This window comes from Symphalangus syndactylus, chromosome 8 (genome assembly GCF_028878055.3).
Source record: "Symphalangus syndactylus isolate Jambi chromosome 8, NHGRI_mSymSyn1-v2.1_pri, whole genome shotgun sequence".
Lineage (NCBI taxonomy): Eukaryota > Metazoa > Chordata > Mammalia > Primates > Hylobatidae > Symphalangus > Symphalangus syndactylus.
The window spans coordinates 49,581,786-49,600,530 of NC_072430.2; the positions used below are offsets into that span (position 1 = coordinate 49,581,786).

Genomic DNA, 18,745 nt, shown 5'->3' on the forward strand with positions numbered 1-18,745 from the left:
GGCCGATTGGCCTGGCTGCTCCAGATTCAATAACCACCAATTCAGGGCCCTTCCTGTGCCTGGATTTGCTGGCTGAAACCTTGTCGCCCCCACAGCTGCTTCTCTGATAGAGCACAGAACCCACAGGCACACTGCCTGGCTTCAAATCCTAGCCCTGCCCTTACTAGCACTGTGGCCTTGAGAAAGCTGCATAACCTCTTTGGGTCTCATTTCTAAATTCTCTTCTTGGCCTTTATCAGGCTGGTTTGAGGCTGTCCTAATGAATGTAATGGGTCCTCTTATCCTTTGTCAAAAGGAATGTTAATTATTTTCAGCAGTCTAATTACGTGGCTAATGAGAGACTGACTGAGATAACATTCCGTTTAATTACTCTTGCCTAAGTGCTGTTTGGAACCGTATTTTAAGCATTAGCAAGACTGGGTGCTTTCTCAGTAGATGGAGCAGTCCAGCAACTGGCTGAGTGAAGGGCAGGGGTTGTTGGGCTTAAGGCTTATGGTGGAGGTGCCTGGTGTGGTTGGGGTCAGTGTCCAGCTGAGTGCATGTTGGCCTTTCCTGTGGGCTGTTACTTAAGGAAAGGAATAGTACCGATTGGTTCAGATGGAGAGCAGACAGCAACTGTCACAGATTCCCCAGAACAACTCCCATCCTTCAATTTAAAAAAAAAGCTTATTTATTTTTAATAAATAAATAAGTTTATTACATGTGTGAGCCACTGCCCCTGGCCTTACCCTGTCAATTTCAGACTGACATCCTTATAGCTCCAACTCCAAAAAAAAAAAAAAAAGGATGCCTCTTTTGTGGTCTTTGTCACCATTCCAACAAGAATCTCAGGATTGGCTCTGATTGGAGCATGTATCCATCCCTGAACCAATCACAGAACCAGGAGAACGTGGTGCTGTGATTGGCCAGGCTGGGGCCTGATGCTCACCCCAGCAGGCAGGGTATTGACAGCATCCAAAGCACACTGACCCTCAGCGTTGGAAATAAAGCTCGGTGTCGCAAAGTGAAACCAGCACTCAGGCAAAAAAAAAGTTTTCTCAGCAAGGCAATTTACTTCTGCAGAAAGGTGCTGCCTGTGTCAGTTACTGTCGCAAGAGCACACCGAACAAAGGAGAGCAGGGGTTTTTATCCCTAATGCAGACCCTGTTTCTGTGTCCTCCCCGTGTTGGCTGGGGTTGGACTGCACAATCTAAACTAATTCCAATTGGCTACTGTTGACATCATCAAAGGAGGCAAGCGGGGCACTTGACGGGAAAGATGAGTACATAGGTGATGGGACATGCTTGGGCATGTTTGGGTGCAACAGAGATAGGGAGGGCTGATAGATGGATGGGTAAGATTACTCTCAGAATAGAACAAAGAACCAGGAATTGAAACCTTTGAAGAGAAACTGTGCCTAACACCAGCTACTCTGGCCTTGCTGTTTCTCAAACTTGTCTAACTTTCTCCTACTTCAGGATCTCTTCACTAACTGTCCTCTCTGCCTGGAATGCTTTTCCCAAAGTTCTTTGCATGGCTTCTTCTCATCTTTCTAACCTATGCCCAAATGCTACCTACTTAACATTTAAGACTCACCTTCCAGCATCTGGTTTCTTTCTTTCCCCCACCTGGCCTTCCCCGTCTTCATGGCATAATATTAACAATTATAGTATGTTTGGAGCTGCTTAGTTATTGCTGATCTCCCACCTGCTTGTGAGCTCCAAGGGGGCAGGAACATTGTCTTGTTCACACATGGTACAGTACCTGGCCTTCACTGGATCTCAATAAATATTTGTTGACTGCTGGAATACAACACTTTGAATAAACAAACCAGCTACCACAAGACTTCTTGGACTAAGTTCCCTCGTTGTTTAGAAATCTCTAGGTGGCTTGGCTGTACAGGCTGTGAAAAAGCAGAGTCCTGTTGTCACACCATAGGAGTGGTCCAGGCTTGTCTTCTGAAAGCCCTGCTGGGCTTCTTTCTGCCTCCCTGGTGAGGCAACAAAGGGGCAGGCTCCCCGTCGCTTACTGAAGGTGCAGTGTGGCAGGGTAACTTCCAGGACACCCTAAGGACATGGGCAGTAATGGGGAGAACCCAGATAAAATCCTGATCACTTTGCCAGTGAGGCTGTGAGGCCACTCCCTCTTTTTGCTGACTGACAAGAGAAGGCTTGCTGGTCTCATGTGCAGAGTATTCTAGGGCCTCTCAGCCACTGCCTGATGGGATCTGCATAGGGGATTATTGATGAAGGCAAGGTGAGGCAGCTCTTTACAGTAACACATGCCTCGCTCTGGGACGGCAGCCAGGCAGCTAATTAGAGAGCCCAGCAGCTGTCCAGCCTTTCAGGCAGCAAGCAGCAGCTACTGATTGCCGGGGGTGGGAATGGGAGGAAACAGACATGGGACCAGAGACCACCCTCCAAGGTGATGGAGTTGGGTGGTCAGGGTTTGCTCAGTGGGGGACTTTGAGAGGGGCATGTGAGATAGAGTGGGCTAGATGGGGAGGAGGAAGGGGGAGAGGAGAGGAAAAGGACAGGTGGCCTCCAAGTGAGACAGAAGACAGTGGGGTGAGACGTCGGGCAGGCGGGGCAATGCAGCTTCCAAGCTCAGAGCAAGGGGCACAGAGGGGAAGGACAGGGCCCCGTGGGGTTGGGGCCTGGCTGCCATCTCCATGCACCTTCCCCATGCCAGGCAGGCTCCCACGGCCTGGGCCTCTCCTTGCTTCCTGGGGGAGCTGGACAGACACAGGCTTTCCCCTCAGGGGATCTGGAATACTGATTGCTTTTATAGTTGAGCTTGGCCCCTCCTTGGTGTAGGAAGTTACCAGATCCATTTGCGCTCAGGGCTTTTCTTACTCTAGGATAAGTAAAAGTGGTTGTTCTGAGTCACGTGGGAAGAACAGGGGGCTTTGAGTAACCAGAGGGCTCCCCAGTGGGCCTTTAGGCATCTTCTATACTTTGTGGGCACCTAGGTCAGAGTGTGGTGTAATAAGAAATGTATTCGGTCTTTGTCCCAGGTTCCTGTCATAGAGCTCCTAAAACCCTTGAAATTTCCTGAGTGAAATGAATGTCTTTTGTTTTTCATAATAAGCATCTTCGATAACACCTGAGTTTATGCTAATGAAGTTACTGGGGAAGTGGTGGGGTGGCGGAGGGGCTAGACAGCCTCAGGATGGAGCCAGTCACCAGAAAGACCAAATGCTTAGAGGATTAGAACATTTGGCCCCACCCTCCAACCTCCAAGAAAGGTGTGGGAGGGTGGAGATCAAGCTACATGAAAACTCTTGAACAAGATTTGATAGGTTTCTGGGTGGCTGAACATGTGGCGGTGCTGGTGGGCGACCCCCAATACCTCACCCTATTCATCTCTCCACCTGGCTGTTCATCTGCACCCTTTGTAATAAATCAGTAATGGTAAGTGTTTCCCGGGGTTCTGTGAGCCATCCTAGCAAATTAATAGAACCCAAGGAGGGGGTCATGGGAACCCTGGTTTGTAACCAATTGTTCAGAAGTATAGGTGACGATCTACTTGTGACTGGCATCTGAAGTGGGGGCAGTCTTGTGGGACTGAGCCCTCAAAATGTGGGATCTGCTGCTATCTCAGGATAGGTAGCATCAGAGTTTAAATGAACTGTAGGAGACCCAGCTGGTGTCTGCTGGAGAAATGTTTGGTGTGGGGGACCCCCTCCACGCCCACCCCATATCTGGTCACAGAAGTGTTCTGCTTTGAGTGTGAGAGCAGAAGGAACAAACTCTTTTTCCTTTACAGGGAGATTTGGGGAGTGTTAAGGAAAAGGAGAGTGGGGGTAAAAAAACAGAGGTAGTGTTTGCCTGCACGCTTTCTGGCTCCAGTGTTAGGTTCCAGGCCAAGGAGATGATGAGGGGCCAGGGAGACAGATCTGGTTTTTAGGTTCTGGTCAGAGAAGCAGAGACTCAATCCTGCAAGCCCAGCTTACCTTAAATAGTTATAGGAAAGGAGAGAAAACGGTGCAAAGGGAATTTCCTGCCAGTAACCTCTTTGGGAAGTGGATCCTACGTGCATGAAAACTGATGTGGCTCTTGAGAGTGCCAGCACATTGTAGAAATAACAGAACAGGAGTTGTTATTCTCTGATCTGAACCTGCGCTTGGCCCCTTGCCCACGTAGGAGCCTGCAGTATCTCCCCTGATGCCTGGAACGGTCTGTTCCTGCCCCAGTCTTCCTTGTGTGATGTTGGACATGTCTTCTGTATTGTGCAAACCCAGGCCGCCCACTCTGCCTCTCTTCATTCTCTGCTGGTGCAATGGCTCCTGGAGATGGGAGAAAGGAGAGTGAGCACACTCCTTGCTTCCTTCACCTGCAGAGACAGCCTTGCCTGTAGTAAACCAACATGTATGGCCCATCTGTGATGGTGGCCTATAAATTAGAGAAAAACACAAGATATTGCTATGTTTGATTAGTAACATTGGATGTTTCAGTCGCCCAAGAATTTAAATGTAGCTGGGCCCTTCTCCACCTTGCCTGTCCATCCATCCAGCAGAAATTTTATGATCTCAAGAAATTCATAACGTGGTGGGGGAAACAGACGCATAGAAATAATTTTAAGATGGGATGACATGTTTCAGTTGAAGGATGGTCAGATCCCCCTGGGAACATCAGTGATGGAATGACCTGGAGGCTGTGGGATGGCATTGCAAAGGAGTGAGGAGGGAGCAGGGTCTGGAAGAAGGAGTCAGAATGGTGGCCACAGAGGAGGGCAGGAGAGATGACAGGGCTTGAAACAGGCCAGTGGTCTCTGCTTCTTCACGCTCCCAGCAATGTCTCTGGCATATTGACCAGAAGCTGCATGGACAAACTCAGCTATAAGTTTGCAAAATAAGCAGCTTACTCGGAACAGACTAAGTAGATTACACTGACTTGAAGACCCTTGCCTGCAGATGTGTGCCTTAAGGATGAGATTTGGGTGGGAAGCAGTTCGAAGGCACATCATATGGGGACAGGCTGATTCTGGAGGCTGAGGACTGGGATTTGAATCAAATGTTTGGATTTGGCCAAATCTCTTAATGTCCTGAACCCTCTGTGTTTTCATTTCTAAAATAGAGGTGACCATTTCTGCCCTTCCTGCCCCTCAGGAGCCTGAGAAAATCATGAGAGATGATCTAAGTTCTATCCATATGTTAGTTGCTATAAGGGCTCATCATTCATTCATATGCTCCAAGAACCTCTGGTTCAGGTCCTGCAGTCCTCAAAGGAGCCTCATGTCCTCTGTCCCCTGGGACCTACTCTTGGGGGATAGGGAGTGTCAGTGAGGCCTAGGGACAGCTTATGCACTTGGAGGAAGAGATGCAACATCATCTCGTCCTCCCTGCAGCTAAGTTTTTCCTGGGGAAAAAGCCTGCAGACCAGGAAGCGGGAGGTGTCTGGTGGGATGCTGCCCTCAAAAGGAGCCTTTCTGAGTGCTGGGGCTTCATCTGCCAGGGCTGCACCCCAGCAGGCAGTAGGCTCCCAGAGCTGGCTGCAGTAACCCGCAGGCTGTGCCGGCAGGATGTGGTCTTTGGTTTCTGTTTCTGTTTTAGTTCTGACTTGTGTCGTGGATGTGGCTGAGGGCCTAGGCTGGGGAGAAGTCTCCACAGGTGGGATTGAACTCCCCAGGCACATGGTCCTTGTGGTGCTGGTGGAGAGGGAGTCCCAGAGGGTTCGGACATGCCCCGTTAAAGCCTTTTCCTCAAGGTGATAGGTACGTGTCAAGGTGACCCCTGTCCGCCATCCGGCAGGCTGGGAGAAGCAGGAAAGATGGACAGATCAGGGAGGGTTGGAGGGTCCTGTTTGTGAAGGAGCTGGGGAGGGGGAGGCAAGGCTGAGCACAGCAGCCCACTGTGATGCTCTCAGTGCAGAGGCCCCGAGGGGAGACCCAGGGGAGCACCCCCCAAAACCACACCATACAGTGAGTTTCAGGTCCCCCACTCCTGCCCTTTCACTTCTCCTTGGCTGCCTGGCTGCCTCACAGGTTGTCTGCTTGAGCAAGGGCCCAAGTGGCCTCTACTCAGAGAGCCTGGGCGTCAGAGGGGAGGGGGGAAGGTGGACGTGGGCATCAGCACAGACCAGCGCCTCTGGTCCATCCTGCCTGGTCATCCACAGGGGGGTGCCAGCTCCCACCCCCAGCCACATACTGTTCTCAGCTTCTGAGTGGCTGGGCTGTCCCAGAGGGCCATGCTGGTCCTGAGTGCTATCCTTGGGCATATGCAGATGGTGCTGTATCCAGGGGGTTTTCAGGGAAGCTTTAGCACTTTCATATTAAAACAAAAAATGTTGGAATCTCCATTAAATAGTCAAGTCTTAGGGATAGTATTAAAAATGTGTACATGGCTGGCCAGGCACAGTGGCTCACGCCTATAATCCTAGCACTTTGCGAGGCTGAGGTGTGAGGGTTGGCCAAGAGCTTGAGACCAGCCTGGTCAACATAGCAAGACCTGTCTCTACTTGATTTTTTTTTTTAAAGTACATGGCAAAGGGCATTATAAAGTAAGATTTGTATTAGCTTGTAGCTGGTTACTGATGTTCATAGGAAGGGCCTCAACCATAATAATGGTAAAATTAGAAAATGAGTTGAATAAATATTAGAGAGGTAGAATTGTACATAGAAAGGTTTAGCACACATTTTGTTTTTCTGCACGAGTGGTTGTTCTCTGCTTTCAAAGTGCTGAAAGAAATGTCCTACATTGTCTGCCTTCCATGAGGTTCTGACCGCCCTTGAGAACAGATGTACCCACTACAGGGTGAAGGTAAGAGTGTAATTTGAAGCTGAATGAGAATGGAGCTGGATTCTAAAATTATATCCCCTCTCAGATTCACAAGTGTTCACACATTCAGGCAAGAAGCCCTAAGTCCTAACCCCCGACATGTGGATTGTCCAGGACCATCCCAGACTCTTGTAGCTGGATTAATTAGACCTGAGCAAACTGGATGCAAAGAGGAGGGGGCAGGTTCCAGGAGGGGGCCCTGGTGGCCAGGGTGGGATGAGTGTCTGGTGCTGAGCCCAGAGCCCAGGCCCTTGCACTGTTTACTTTGGATCTGCTGGGGGCAGTTTAAGCTAATAAAAGCCTCCTCTTTTATTCCCAGGGACACATGGAAGTTGCCAGCCCCTCAGCCAAGGATCAGCTGAGTCCTAGGGCTGATGCTTGCCTACATTGCTGAGAATGGCACTGAGACCCAGCCAACCAAGGTTAACCCAGGACACTCCTGGACAGTGATCCTGATGTCTGTTGTGAGCTGCACACTCAAGGGTGTGATAAGTGAGTATGTTACAAGCACCCAGGGGATCACCAGCCCAGTGATCCTGCCTGCTTGGCACCTCATCAGCATGGGCACGAGTCTGGAAGTTCTAGTTCTGAGTCTGTTCCCCATCCAAGGTCCTGTCACAGGGCTGCAGTTCTGCAGTGGGAGGGGAATGTCAAGCAAAATATTGGGCCATCACATGCTGGAGCCGTCTTATGGCCACATGGCCTCTAAAAACCAGGACAGACCCAGTGTATTAGTTCGTTTTCATGCTGCTGATAAAGACATACCTAAGACTGGAAAATGTATACAGAAAAAGAGGGTTAATTCCACATGTCTTGGGAAGCCTCACAATCATGGTGGAAGGCAAGGAGAAGCAAGTCACATCTTACAAGGATGGTGGCAGGCAAAGAGAGAGAGCTTGTGCAGGGAAACTCCCCCTTATAAAACCATCAGATCATCCGGGCACAGTGGCTCACGCCTGTAATCCCAGCACTTTGGGAGGCCGAGGTGGGCAGATCACAAGGTCAACAGATTGAGACCATCCTGGCCAACATGGTGAAACCCCATCTGTACTAAAAATACAAAAATCAGCTGGGTGTTGTGGCATGTGCCTGTGGTCCCAGCTACTCAGGAGGCTGAGGCAGGAGAATCACTTGATCCTGGGAGGCGGGGGTTGCAGTGAGCCAAGATAGTGCCATTGCACCCCAGCCTGGCAACAGAGCAAGACTCTGTCTCAAACAAAACAAAACAAAACAAAACAAAACAAAACAAAAACCCATCAGATCTCATGAGACTTATTCACTATCACGAGAATAGCATGAGAAAGACCTGGCCCCATGATTCAATTACCTCCCATCCAGTTCCTCCCACAACATGTGGAAATTCAAGAAGAGATTTGGGTGGAGACACAGCCAAACCATATCATTCAGATTGGCTGGCGTGAGTGAAGCAAGCACCCACACCTGGGAAACAGCATCTAGTTTGGCCGTCAGGCTTCAGATCTGTGCAGTGAGGACCGTGCATCACCTGGGACTGGACTTTGCCCAGAAGCCATGAGCAATGCATGTGGTGCTGGTCTAGGAGGCCTGGAGTAGGGCATCCAGGGCCCTGGGAGGTGGGGGGATTTGTGAGCCTTAGCTGCCATAAGAGTGACCACCACGGGATCTGGAGGAGCAGGTCCTCTTGCTTTTGCCACATGTCAGCAGCAGCATCTCTTCCTCAGCAAGACAAGCTCGAGGTAGGGTGAGAGGCTCCTAACTGCACAGCTCTGCCTGTCCTCACAGGCCTTTCTTTCCAGCCTCAGCCCCTGGCTTGTCCTTGATGATGCCTTAAAAAATGACAATTGGCTGCTTTCCCAACCCCCAGAGGCCTGTCTGGCCTGAAGGCTGTTATGTCTGTGCAGGGCCCGTAGCCTGGCGGGATCAGAGACCTGCAGGAAGGAAGCTCCCCAGAAGGCATGGCAGGCAGAGCTGGGCTTTTGCAATCTTGAACAGACAAGCTTTTTTCGGAGTTCCCAGGCTGGTCGATGGGAGCCCAGAGCTTCAGATTCCATGCAGGAATTCGCAGGGAGTAGAAAAGGGGTAATCAGGTCTGTTTCCACTTTAGGTAGATCTTGACTCTCCTAGTTGAGAGTTTATAATTCAGGGCCAGAATCTGTTTTCCACTCAGCCTGGGCTTGCAAAGTCAGTTTGACTGGAGTGTTTTTCAGGAAGTGTGTTCTTGAGTTGATTTGTAGCCAGTGTGGTGTGAGCAAGCCTAGACTGTAGGAGGGGGGTTGGGGGTAAAGAGATGGCCATGGATGCCTCTGTGGGAATGTGGTGACTCAGATGGGAGACACATCTCCCCAGAGCAATTTATGCCATCAGCCTTAAGGCTGTTGTACCGTTTGGTTCAGTGATTCCCCTTCTGGAATTATCCATTAAGATATCTTATTAGGAAATAGTACCAGAGAAGAAAAGGGCTGCATTATTCCATTACAGGCATTAAAGGTAATTCTCGTTATATCATCTGTAGTAGTAGAAATGGGAAAAAACTCTTCCCTTTGGACATCCAGGTTAAGTAAATTACAGTTTTCCACTTGCTGGAATATTACACAGCCATGATAATAATGAGCACAGAGGCTATATGACAACTTGCAAAAGTAGTCATGACAAGTAAAAATGGCAGGTTGCAGAATAAGTATATTATGGTGACTTGTAAAATACACACATAGGAAAATATTGCAAAGGAGAAATGGTAATCGCTGTTAGTTCAGAATTATGAATGCTTTTTCTTTTTTTTTCTTTATTAGAAATGAGGTCTCACTATGTTGCCCAGGCTGGTCTCAAACTCCTGGGCTCAAGCAGTCCTCCCGCCTCAGCCTCCCAAAATGCTGGGATTACAGGGGTGAGCCCCCACGCCCGGCCTATGAATGCTTTTTCTATGATGCATGGATTGGCTTTTTAAAAGATAAAATTGAATCTGGATGACTACACAACATACCATTAATACTGACTTTCTCTAAGATGTGTGATTACAGGGAACTTTTGCTTTCTGTGTCATTCTGTAATGTTTAAATTTCAGCTGTGAGCACATGTTGCTTTTACAATTAGAAAAAAATTAAATGCTAGAATTAAACATTTTAGAAGGCTGTATTTCTCAAGAAAGGAGAGAAGACAGACTGAGGCAGCTAGCTGTTTATACCTGCCCTCATCAGTGTTTAAGGGCCTGGGCCTGTTTGGGCCCATTCATCTGTCCATTCATTCCACAAGTATTACTAGGTATTATTGCCAGGCACCACTCTAGGCACTGATTACACAGCAATGAACAAGACAGCGCCCCTGCCCTCATGAAGCTTTCATTCTAGTTGAGGAGGGACAGACCATAAATAAGTAGTAACATATCAGAAAGTGAAAGTGCTATGTAGAAAATAAAATGGAATGGTGTGAGTGACAGAGAGGCTATTTTGGACTGGGGAATCAAAAGTCCCTGAGATACGACAGCTGAGCTGAGATCTGAATGGTAACAGCAAGGCAGCCACATACAGGTCTGGGATGCCAGCCTGCCAGCCCCCCTGTGCAGGGCGCCCTTCACTTCTTGATCCCCAGGGACCTCTGTGCCAGAACTGATTCCATCCCCCAAGCCCACTCACCCTGCCCTGCCTCCTGCTGGGGTTTGCTTGGGATCTGAGGCCCCCTGAAATCCTCTGTGTTCGGAGTGCTGCTCCTGACATGCTGGCTGTTGCTCCTCTGGGCAGCTGGCCCCTGCTCTTGGCTGGTGTCTCCATGGCAGGGCTGGGCCATCTGAGACTCCCAGGAGCACTGGGGTGGGCTGGCAGTCAGGAGGCCTCTGGATTGTGTGTGTCCTGCTGAGGGGCCTTTGAATGACGCATGCCTTGAGGCCTACGGGTTGGTTGCTGTCATGGTCCTGTGACCGTCACCTTTGACCCTGGAGGGCCTCTGTGTGGATCCTGAGGAACAGGCTGGGAGCCTTTAGGAACTCTGACAGCCAGTTGGGAGATTTGTTAATGATCCACCTAGAAGTTCACAACCTTCTCCTTGCTTCCTGTTGTCTCTCCACATACCATCCCAGCCTTCCAGAAGCAGGAACTCAGAAAATAGTAGTGCCCTCAGAGGAGCCTGTAGTCAGCCTCGGGGGCAGTGCAGTGTGCTGATTAGGAGCAAAGACTCTGGAGCCAGATTTGTGGGGTTTGAATCTCAGCCTTGCCTTTTATAGTTATTAGAATGTAGGCTCGGCCAGGTGTGGTGGCTCATGCCTGTAATCCCAGCACTTTGGGAGGCCGAGGCAGGCAGATCACCTGAGGTCAGGAGTTCAAGACCAGCCTGGCCAACATGGTGAATCCTCGTCTCTACTAAAAATACAAAAATTAGCTGGGTGTGGTGGCAGGAACCTGTAATCCCAGCCTCTTGGGAGGCTGAGGCATGAGAATTGCTTGAACCTGGGCTCACTTGCAGTGAGCCAAGTTCACGCCACTGCACTCCAGCCTGGGTGACAGAGTGAGACTCCATCTAAAAAACCAAAAAACAAACAAACAAAAAAAGAATGTAGCCTCTTTCTGCCTCACTTTCCTCATCTGTAAAATGGGCTTGAGAATTTTTTGAGTTAATACATAGAAATACTGAGAAGAGCACCTGGTTATTATTATTACTGTGACTTGGGAGTGGAGGGAGGACTTCATCAAGGCCTGCAGTATCACTAATCCCAAGGGCTTTCCTTGGGGGGTGCCCACAGCAAGAGGGTGGAAGTCTGTGGCATGTACACCAGCCAGTGGCTACAGGAGTTTCCCTCCACTTGCTTCCCTTCTGGCCCTGAGCAAGCCCTGTTTTCCTTCCTGCTAACCTGATGACAACAGGGGAAGTTCAGGGAGGTTTCTGCCCTTTCCTCATTGAAGCCACTCACCTTCAGCACAGAGCCACCCAGGGGCTCCTGAAGCTGTCCCCCACTGCCTTGCCCTGAGGGGTCTCCTAGAAGGGCTGTGGGTCTCCCCAGAACATGGAACTGTAGTGATGGGGGTGCCTGAGGATGGGGAGTGAAGCTTGGGAAGTGAGTGGAGTGAAAGCGGAAGGCCTTCCCAGCCCGGCTGCATGGGAGGGGAATCCTGATTTTCTGGCCAGATGCTTCTCTGGACAAAAATTCCCAGAGTCACTGTGTTGTGGCACCTTAGCCCCCTGAAACAAGATGGGAGTTTTTGACAAAACCAATGGCAGTTATTCCATCTGGTTTTGCCTTTAGCCTGTCTTAGACTTTTATGGCAGCCTCTTTACCCCTCTCAACTGCTGGTCTTGTCCCCCGCCACCCTGTGGAACAGCAGGCTCGGAGAGCAGCAGGTGAGATGCTCTTAGTGAGCAGGGCTCTGAAAGCCAGCTCCCCTTCCCCTTCCCCATCACCTGTTCCCTTGGAGGGGTAGTTCCCAGCCCTCACAAGTCACCTTGAGTCCTGGCCCTTCGCTGGGACTCTGTTTGCCCAGGCCCTTTCATCAGGTATGAGGACTCTTGGATGTGAGTGTTGTTCAGTCAAACCCTGCTTGTGAAGCTGTCCTTTGCTCTGCAAACTCTGTCCTCCTGCATTCAACCTTGCTCACACTCTCCTCCTCTTCAATCCACCCTGAATTTCTGTTCCTGGGCTGTCCTATCTTCATGTCACAGGTCTCAGGACAGTTTTGTTTGTCACCAGGAGAAAGAAGCCAAGGTCCCCTGAGCTGCCGGTTTTTCCTGCAGCAGGCTTTCCCGGGGCTCTGATCCCAGGGCTGAGCAAGGAGCTAGTGGAAGGGGCCTAGGGGTAAAGGGAGTCAGGTGGGTGGAGGCCGGGGCAGGGAATATGGGCCTGTCAGGCCCTGTATCGGGTGGGTGAGCCTGTCCTATCTCAAAGTTAAGCACAGCTCCTGTGCTGATTAGAAATGGGTTTGGAGAGTGGGGTTCTGAAAACGCATCCAAGTCAATGCCCAGCCTCTAATATTATCATCTTCCCCACCACACTGGGAGCTGCCACCTCAGCCAATGACACTGTCTCCTATTCCTTTCTCTTCAACCCCATCTTCTGCCCTGACGCAGGTCTTTCATTTCCCCTGCTGGTCTTGCATGGACCAGCTATGTTCTCCTAGTTCCGCCCTCGGACACTGTCTGACATTGCCATGGTGTGCTTCCCCTCCATCTACTACCCATGGCTTCCTGCTGCCCAGAAACAGAATCTGGGCTTGGGGCACACCCTGTTTCTCTCTCTCCCATCTCGCTTCTTTTTCTTTCTTTCTTTTTTAAGAGACAGGGTCTTGCTCATTGTCCATGCTGGAGTGCAGTGTCACAATTATAGCTCACTGTAGCCTCAAACTCTTGAACTCAAGGGATCCCCCTGCCTTGGTGTCTGGGACTACAGGCACACCACATCAAACCAGGCTACTTTTTTTTCGTTTTATAGAGATGGTGGTCTCGCTATGTTGCCTAGGCTGGTCTCGAACTCCTGGCCTTAAGCTATTCCCCCACCTCATCCTCCAAAATTGCTGGGACTACAGGCATGAACTCCGTCCTTTCTTCTGTTCAGCAACTTGCTGTCTCTGATCCTAGGTTTCTCTCTCCCTTTGACAGCTACCCCTTTCTTCTTGCTTCTGCTCCGAGGGTTTGGGGGTCTGACTCTCCCAAGTTACCTGCTGGGGTTGGGGAAGAGACTGGACCCTCCCATCTCTTACCAGCTGGGAAACCGTTCTGGGACATCCCAGAGAGATCAGGGGCAAGAAGAGCAAGGTTTAAAGTCACCTCAAGGCTGGGGTCTGGCCCGAGTGATGAGATCCACACAGTCATGTCAGGCTGCTGCAGGAGAGCCCCGTGAGGTTCCCCTTCCTTCAGCCCAGGCCCTGGGGGTTGGAAGAGCCAGGGGGATATGTGCAGGTCATGGGGCCTGAGTCGGGGTAGGAGGTCCAGAGGTCTCCACATCCCTGTGCTGTGCCATCTGTCTCAGCCCCTCAGTCCGCCTCAGTGTGTTGCCCTGGAGCCTAGATCTGTTCTCTCCTGCCTGGGGGTAGGAGGTATAAGATAAAGTGAGGGGGTGAGAGGCTGTGCCCCTTTCATTCTACCATCGTGTCAAGTCTGCCCCTCGGGCTGGCTCTGACACCCTTCCTCTTCCATTCATCCCTTGGTAGCCACAGGGAAGCTGGAGGCTCACCTTCACTCTCCCTGGATGTCTGTGGGAGTTTTGTTCTCCTGAGGGCCGTATGTGGGGTTATTATTGCCACCCGATTTCTTGGCTCGCTAGCTTGGTGTTCAGGGTTGCGATGAAGACCTAACCTGCTTGACAGGAAGGGCTGCCTGGAGGCTGCCGAGAGCAGGGCACAGTGACCCTGCATAGGGTAGGAGGTGGCGTAAAAGCAGGAGGGGCTGTCCAGAGGCCTGGCTCTGTGCCAGAAATGACGGCTGCCCTTTCTGGAGCCTTAGCTGTATTTTAAGTAGTGTATATGTACTAGTTCATTCATCCTCACACCAGCCTCCTGTGGTCATTACTTCTGATATCCTCACTTTACCTACAAGGACCCTGAGGCACAGGGTGGTTGGGCAGCATCCATCAGGTCTCACAGGTGGAAAGCATCAGCCAGGATTCCAACCCAGGCAGTTAGGATCATCTGGGGTCCCTGAACTTAACCAGCCGGCCATATTGAGACCTGTGAGGCATGGTTTGTTGTTGGATGACCCAGGAGGGAAGAGCCTGCAATAATTTTACGTGACTTCAGAATTCTTTGGGTTTATTTGCTTAGTAAATTCATTGAACACCTTCTATACACAAGATATGAATATGGTGAATACATATTCATTCCACAAGCATTTTTTTTTTCTTTTTTGAGACAGAGTCTCACTCTGTCACCTAGGCTAGAGTGCAGTGGCGCTATCTTGGCTCACGGCAACCTCCGCCTCCCAGGTTCAAGCGATTCTCCTGCCTCAGCCTCCCGAGTACCTGGGATTACAGGCGCATGCCACCATGCCCGGCTAATTTTTGTATTTTTAGTAGGGATGTGGTTTCACCATGTTGGCCAGGCTGGTCTCGAACTCCTGACCTCAGGTAATCTACCCGCCTCGGCCTCCCAAAGTGCTGGGATTACAGGCATGAGCCACTGAACCCAGCTTCCACAAGCATTTTTTTTTTTTTTTTTTTTGAGACAGAATCTTGCTCTGTAGCCCAGGCTGGAGTGCAGTGGCATGATCTCACTCACTGCTACCTCCACCTCCCGGGTCCCGGTTCAAGCAATTCTGCCTCGGCCTCCCGAGTAGCTGGGATTACAGGCATACACCATCACGCCCAGCTAATTTTTGTACTTTTAGTAGAGACAGGATTTCACCATGTTGGCCAGGCTGGTCTTGAACTCCTGACCTCATGATCCACCCACCTCGGCCTCCCAAAGTGTTGGGTTTACAGGCGTGAGCCACCGTGTCCAGCCTCCATAAGCATTTTTTAAGATGAAATTTTAGTTTTATAAGAGTTATACATACTTGTTAGGAAAAAAAAGTATGCAGAAAAATATAAAGAAAAAAATCACATATGATACCACCATCCAGAGATGATTGTTGTTTAATTTTTTTGTATATGTGCACATATGCATGCCTTTGCAGAATCGGAGTTAGGTTGAATATTCAGTTTTGAATCCTGCTTTTTTCTCTTACCACTATCTTAAACAAGTATTCCTCAGGAGGCTGCTGGTGCTGGCGTTCAGATGAATCCAGTGAAGCAGAGTGCTCACTATTACCGCAGAGAAGGGAGGGTGCAGAAGTGGGCAGACAGCTCTGGAGTCAGGGTGCTTAGGAAAGTCCTCACAGAGGTGGAGCTGGGTCTTAAAGGAGGGTTCACCGGCCCTGGGTGGGGCCCAGGTAGCAAAAACAGCAAGGTAGAGATCTGGAGGACAGGATTGGAGGCAGGGACAAGTTGTGAAGGGCTTTGCCAGCTGTCCCCAGGGGTTTCAGCTTTATTTACTCTGTAGATGTTGAAGATCCACTCATGGGCTTCAAGTGGTGAGAAACATCGGATTTGCATTTTAGAAAGGTTGCGTTTTTTCTACACACTCTTTCATCCTGTGATGAGTGAATTAGAAGGAAGAAGGCAAAGCTGGGAGACCTTTGGAGTCATCCAGGTGAGACATGATGAGGGCGTGAACCAGAGCAGTGGCAGCAATAAGAGTAATGAAGAGGAGGGGATGGATCCCAAAGATATTTAAGAGGTGGTAAGGGTGGGAGTTAGTAGCTGACTTGGTGGCTTTCCCTTGGCCAGTGGGATGTTGGTGGGCATGGCTTAACCAGGGTCTTGAACCACACTTGTGCAGCTGGGCTTGCTCAGCTTTGTGCCTCTGTCCTTGCCATGAGAAGAATATGCCCAGGCAAGTCCACTGGGCCCCGGAGGAGGATGAGAGACAGGTGGAGTGGAGCCACACTGCCCCAGCCATCTGCCAACCACAGATACATGAGCTGTAATAGTAGACGGTAGTTGTTTTAGGCCAGGGTTTTGGGATGATTTGTTATATGGCAATTGCTAACTAAGAAATGTCTTTATTCTTTTTTTTTTGTTTTTTTTTTGTTTTTTTTTTTGAGACAGAGTCTCGCTCTGTCGCCCGGGCTGGAGTGCAGTGGCGCAATGTCTTTATTCTTGTCTTGAATGCTTACTGTGTGCTGGGCTTTGTGCCAGGCACTGGGAATACTGTGCTGAACCAGGCAGGCAAGGCCCTCACTCTCAGGAACTCATGTTAGAGTGGGGATGTGGCAGAGGAAGCCAGACAGACTTCAAGACCTCTGGTTCTAACTGGGTGCATGGTGGTGCCATTAATTGGGGTGGGGGTCTTAGGAGAGAAACAGGTTTTGGGGAAAAGACAATGGGTTTGATTTTATTTATTTTTTAGAGACAGGGTCTCACTGCATTGTCTAGGCTGGTCTTGAACTCAAGAGTTCTGGGCTCGAGCGATCCTTCTGCCTCTGCCTCCCAAAGTGCTAGGATTACAGGCATGAGCCACCACACCTGCCCATGGGTTTGATTTAGGAAAGGAGTTGGGGATGCCTGTGGGACATTAGGGGGAGCTGTCTAGGGAAGAGCAGGAGCTATAGGTGCAGCACACAGGAAAGAGGTCTGGCCGGGGACCAAAATTCTCAGTATAATATAACAGAAAATAACGTGTAGCAAAGGGAGTGAGACAGAGTAAGTGCTGTAGAAATTCAGAAGAGGAAGAGAGGACTTGGGACCTGGGGGAATGAAAGAGATTTTGTTCTGAAGGTAACCTGTAAGCTGGTTTATACTCACGGAAGTGAGAGAAGAAAGGCACGCCTAACAGAATGAATAGGACCCGCAAAGGCATGGAGATGAAAGAAAGGAAGAGTTGGATTGTGAGGAAAAGGCTGAAGATGTCAATCGGAGCAAGGTCATGAAGAATCTTGAATGGCAGGCCAAGGATGCTGTTGTGTTTCATTAGGAAATAGGGAGCTGTCGAACATTTTTTTTTTTTGAGATGAAGTTTCGCTCTTGTTGTCCAGGCTGGAGTGCAATGGTGCGATCCCAACTCACTGCAACCTCCACCTCCCAGGTTCAAGCGGTTCTCCTGTCTCAGCCTCCCAAGTAGCTGGGATAACAGGCGCATGCCACCACATTTCAGCTGAAGCAGGCCTGGTCATATTAATACCTACCCATCCATTGTTTTTTTGTATTTTTAGTAGAGACGGGGTTTCATCATATTAGTCAGGCTGGTCTCGAACTCCTGATCTCAGGTGATCCGCCCATCTCCACCTCCCAAAGTGCTGGGATTACAGGCATAAGCCACTGGGCCCGGCCGCTATCGAGCATTTTTGAGCAGGGGAGTGACATTTGCTACGTATGTCTAAGAGATGGGCAGTCATGTGCAGGGGATGAGTTTTGAAGTAGAAAGCAAGAGATATTGGTTCTAGTCTCAGCTCTGCCATTTACTGGCTCTGGGATATGGGGCAAATGATGTCCCCTCTCTGAGCTCTAACTGTCTCACTCCAAAAAAAATGGGAGTAAAATTTTCTGACCTTCACATGAATCTTTTTTATTTTATTTATTTATTTATTTACTTATTTATTTATTTTTGGAGACGAAGTCTTGCTCTGTTGCTCAGGCTGTAGTGCAGTGGCACGATCTTGGCTCACTGCAACCTCCGCCTCCTGGGTTCAAGCAATTCTCCTGCCTCAGCCTCCCAAGTAGCTGAGACTACAGGCGTGCGCCACCACAGCCGGCTAATTTTTGTATTTTTAGTAGAGACAGGGTTTCACCATGTTGGCCAGGCTGGTCTCGAACTCCTGACCTCAGGTGATCCACCCGCCTCGGCCTCCCACAGTTCTGGGATTACAGGCGTGAGCCACCGTGCCCAGCCTGAATCTTAATTATGTAAGAACCATGACAAAATGTGAATGAAGTGCTTGGAAGACCACAGAGCAATGCACAAGGATGGGTAGGTATTAATGTGACCAGGCCTATTTCAGCTGAAATGTGAGGCTGGAATTCCCAGACAGGTGTGCATACTACAGATGTCATTTCCTTAACCTCTGTCTCTTCTCCCACCTTGGAGAGGGGATTGACAGAGATATGAAGCCATTAGCAGCTGGCAGAGCTGGGATTTATATTCTCATGCCCTACCTTCCCATTTTTGATGCAGTCCCACACCTCCCTCCACATGAACAGGACATATCATTTAGAGAGGGCCTGCCCAGGAGAGGCCTGCATCAAGACCACAAAGCACCAGCCTGTGAAACAGTCACCGTCCTCAAGGAGTTCACAGGCTAGTTGGATCATAAGAGCACATACCTCAAAAAGCCATTGGGGTGGCACCTGATAATGGGACAGTCGCTGGTGGAGGGCGAGGAGGAAGTAGAGAGAAGCAGCATGGGAGCCGGGCCTTGAAGACTGGTGGGGTTTAAAAGAGGGGAGGGGAAAGGAGCCAGAAGGACTGGGGAGGACTCTTTCCTGTGTCAATCCATTGGTTTCCCCTCAACACTGAAACCAAACACCAAAACCCCATTTAATGGAGCAAAGACAAATGTGAC

At 49.9% G+C, this 18,745-nt stretch overlaps 1 protein-coding gene across 6 annotated transcripts in view; it reads left to right on the top strand.

Moving 5' to 3' along the window:
* TMEM229B (transmembrane protein 229B) overlaps positions 1-18,745 on the top strand; it is a 47,185-nt gene that overhangs the window by 23,072 nt on the left and 5,368 nt on the right. For 3 of the 6 annotated variants that reach the window (XM_055289071.2, XM_055289070.2, XM_063644453.1), the window contains exon 2: positions 7,077-7,249. In XM_055289071.2, coding sequence (XP_055145046.1) covers positions 7,132-7,249 — 118 coding nt within the window. In that variant the 5' untranslated portion in view covers positions 7,077-7,131. Of the gene's footprint in view, positions 1-5,531; positions 5,695-7,076; positions 7,250-15,568; positions 15,838-18,745 lie in introns of those variants that run through there. The other 3 variants (XM_063644451.1, XM_055289072.2, XM_055289069.2) reach the window with 3 other exon arrangements.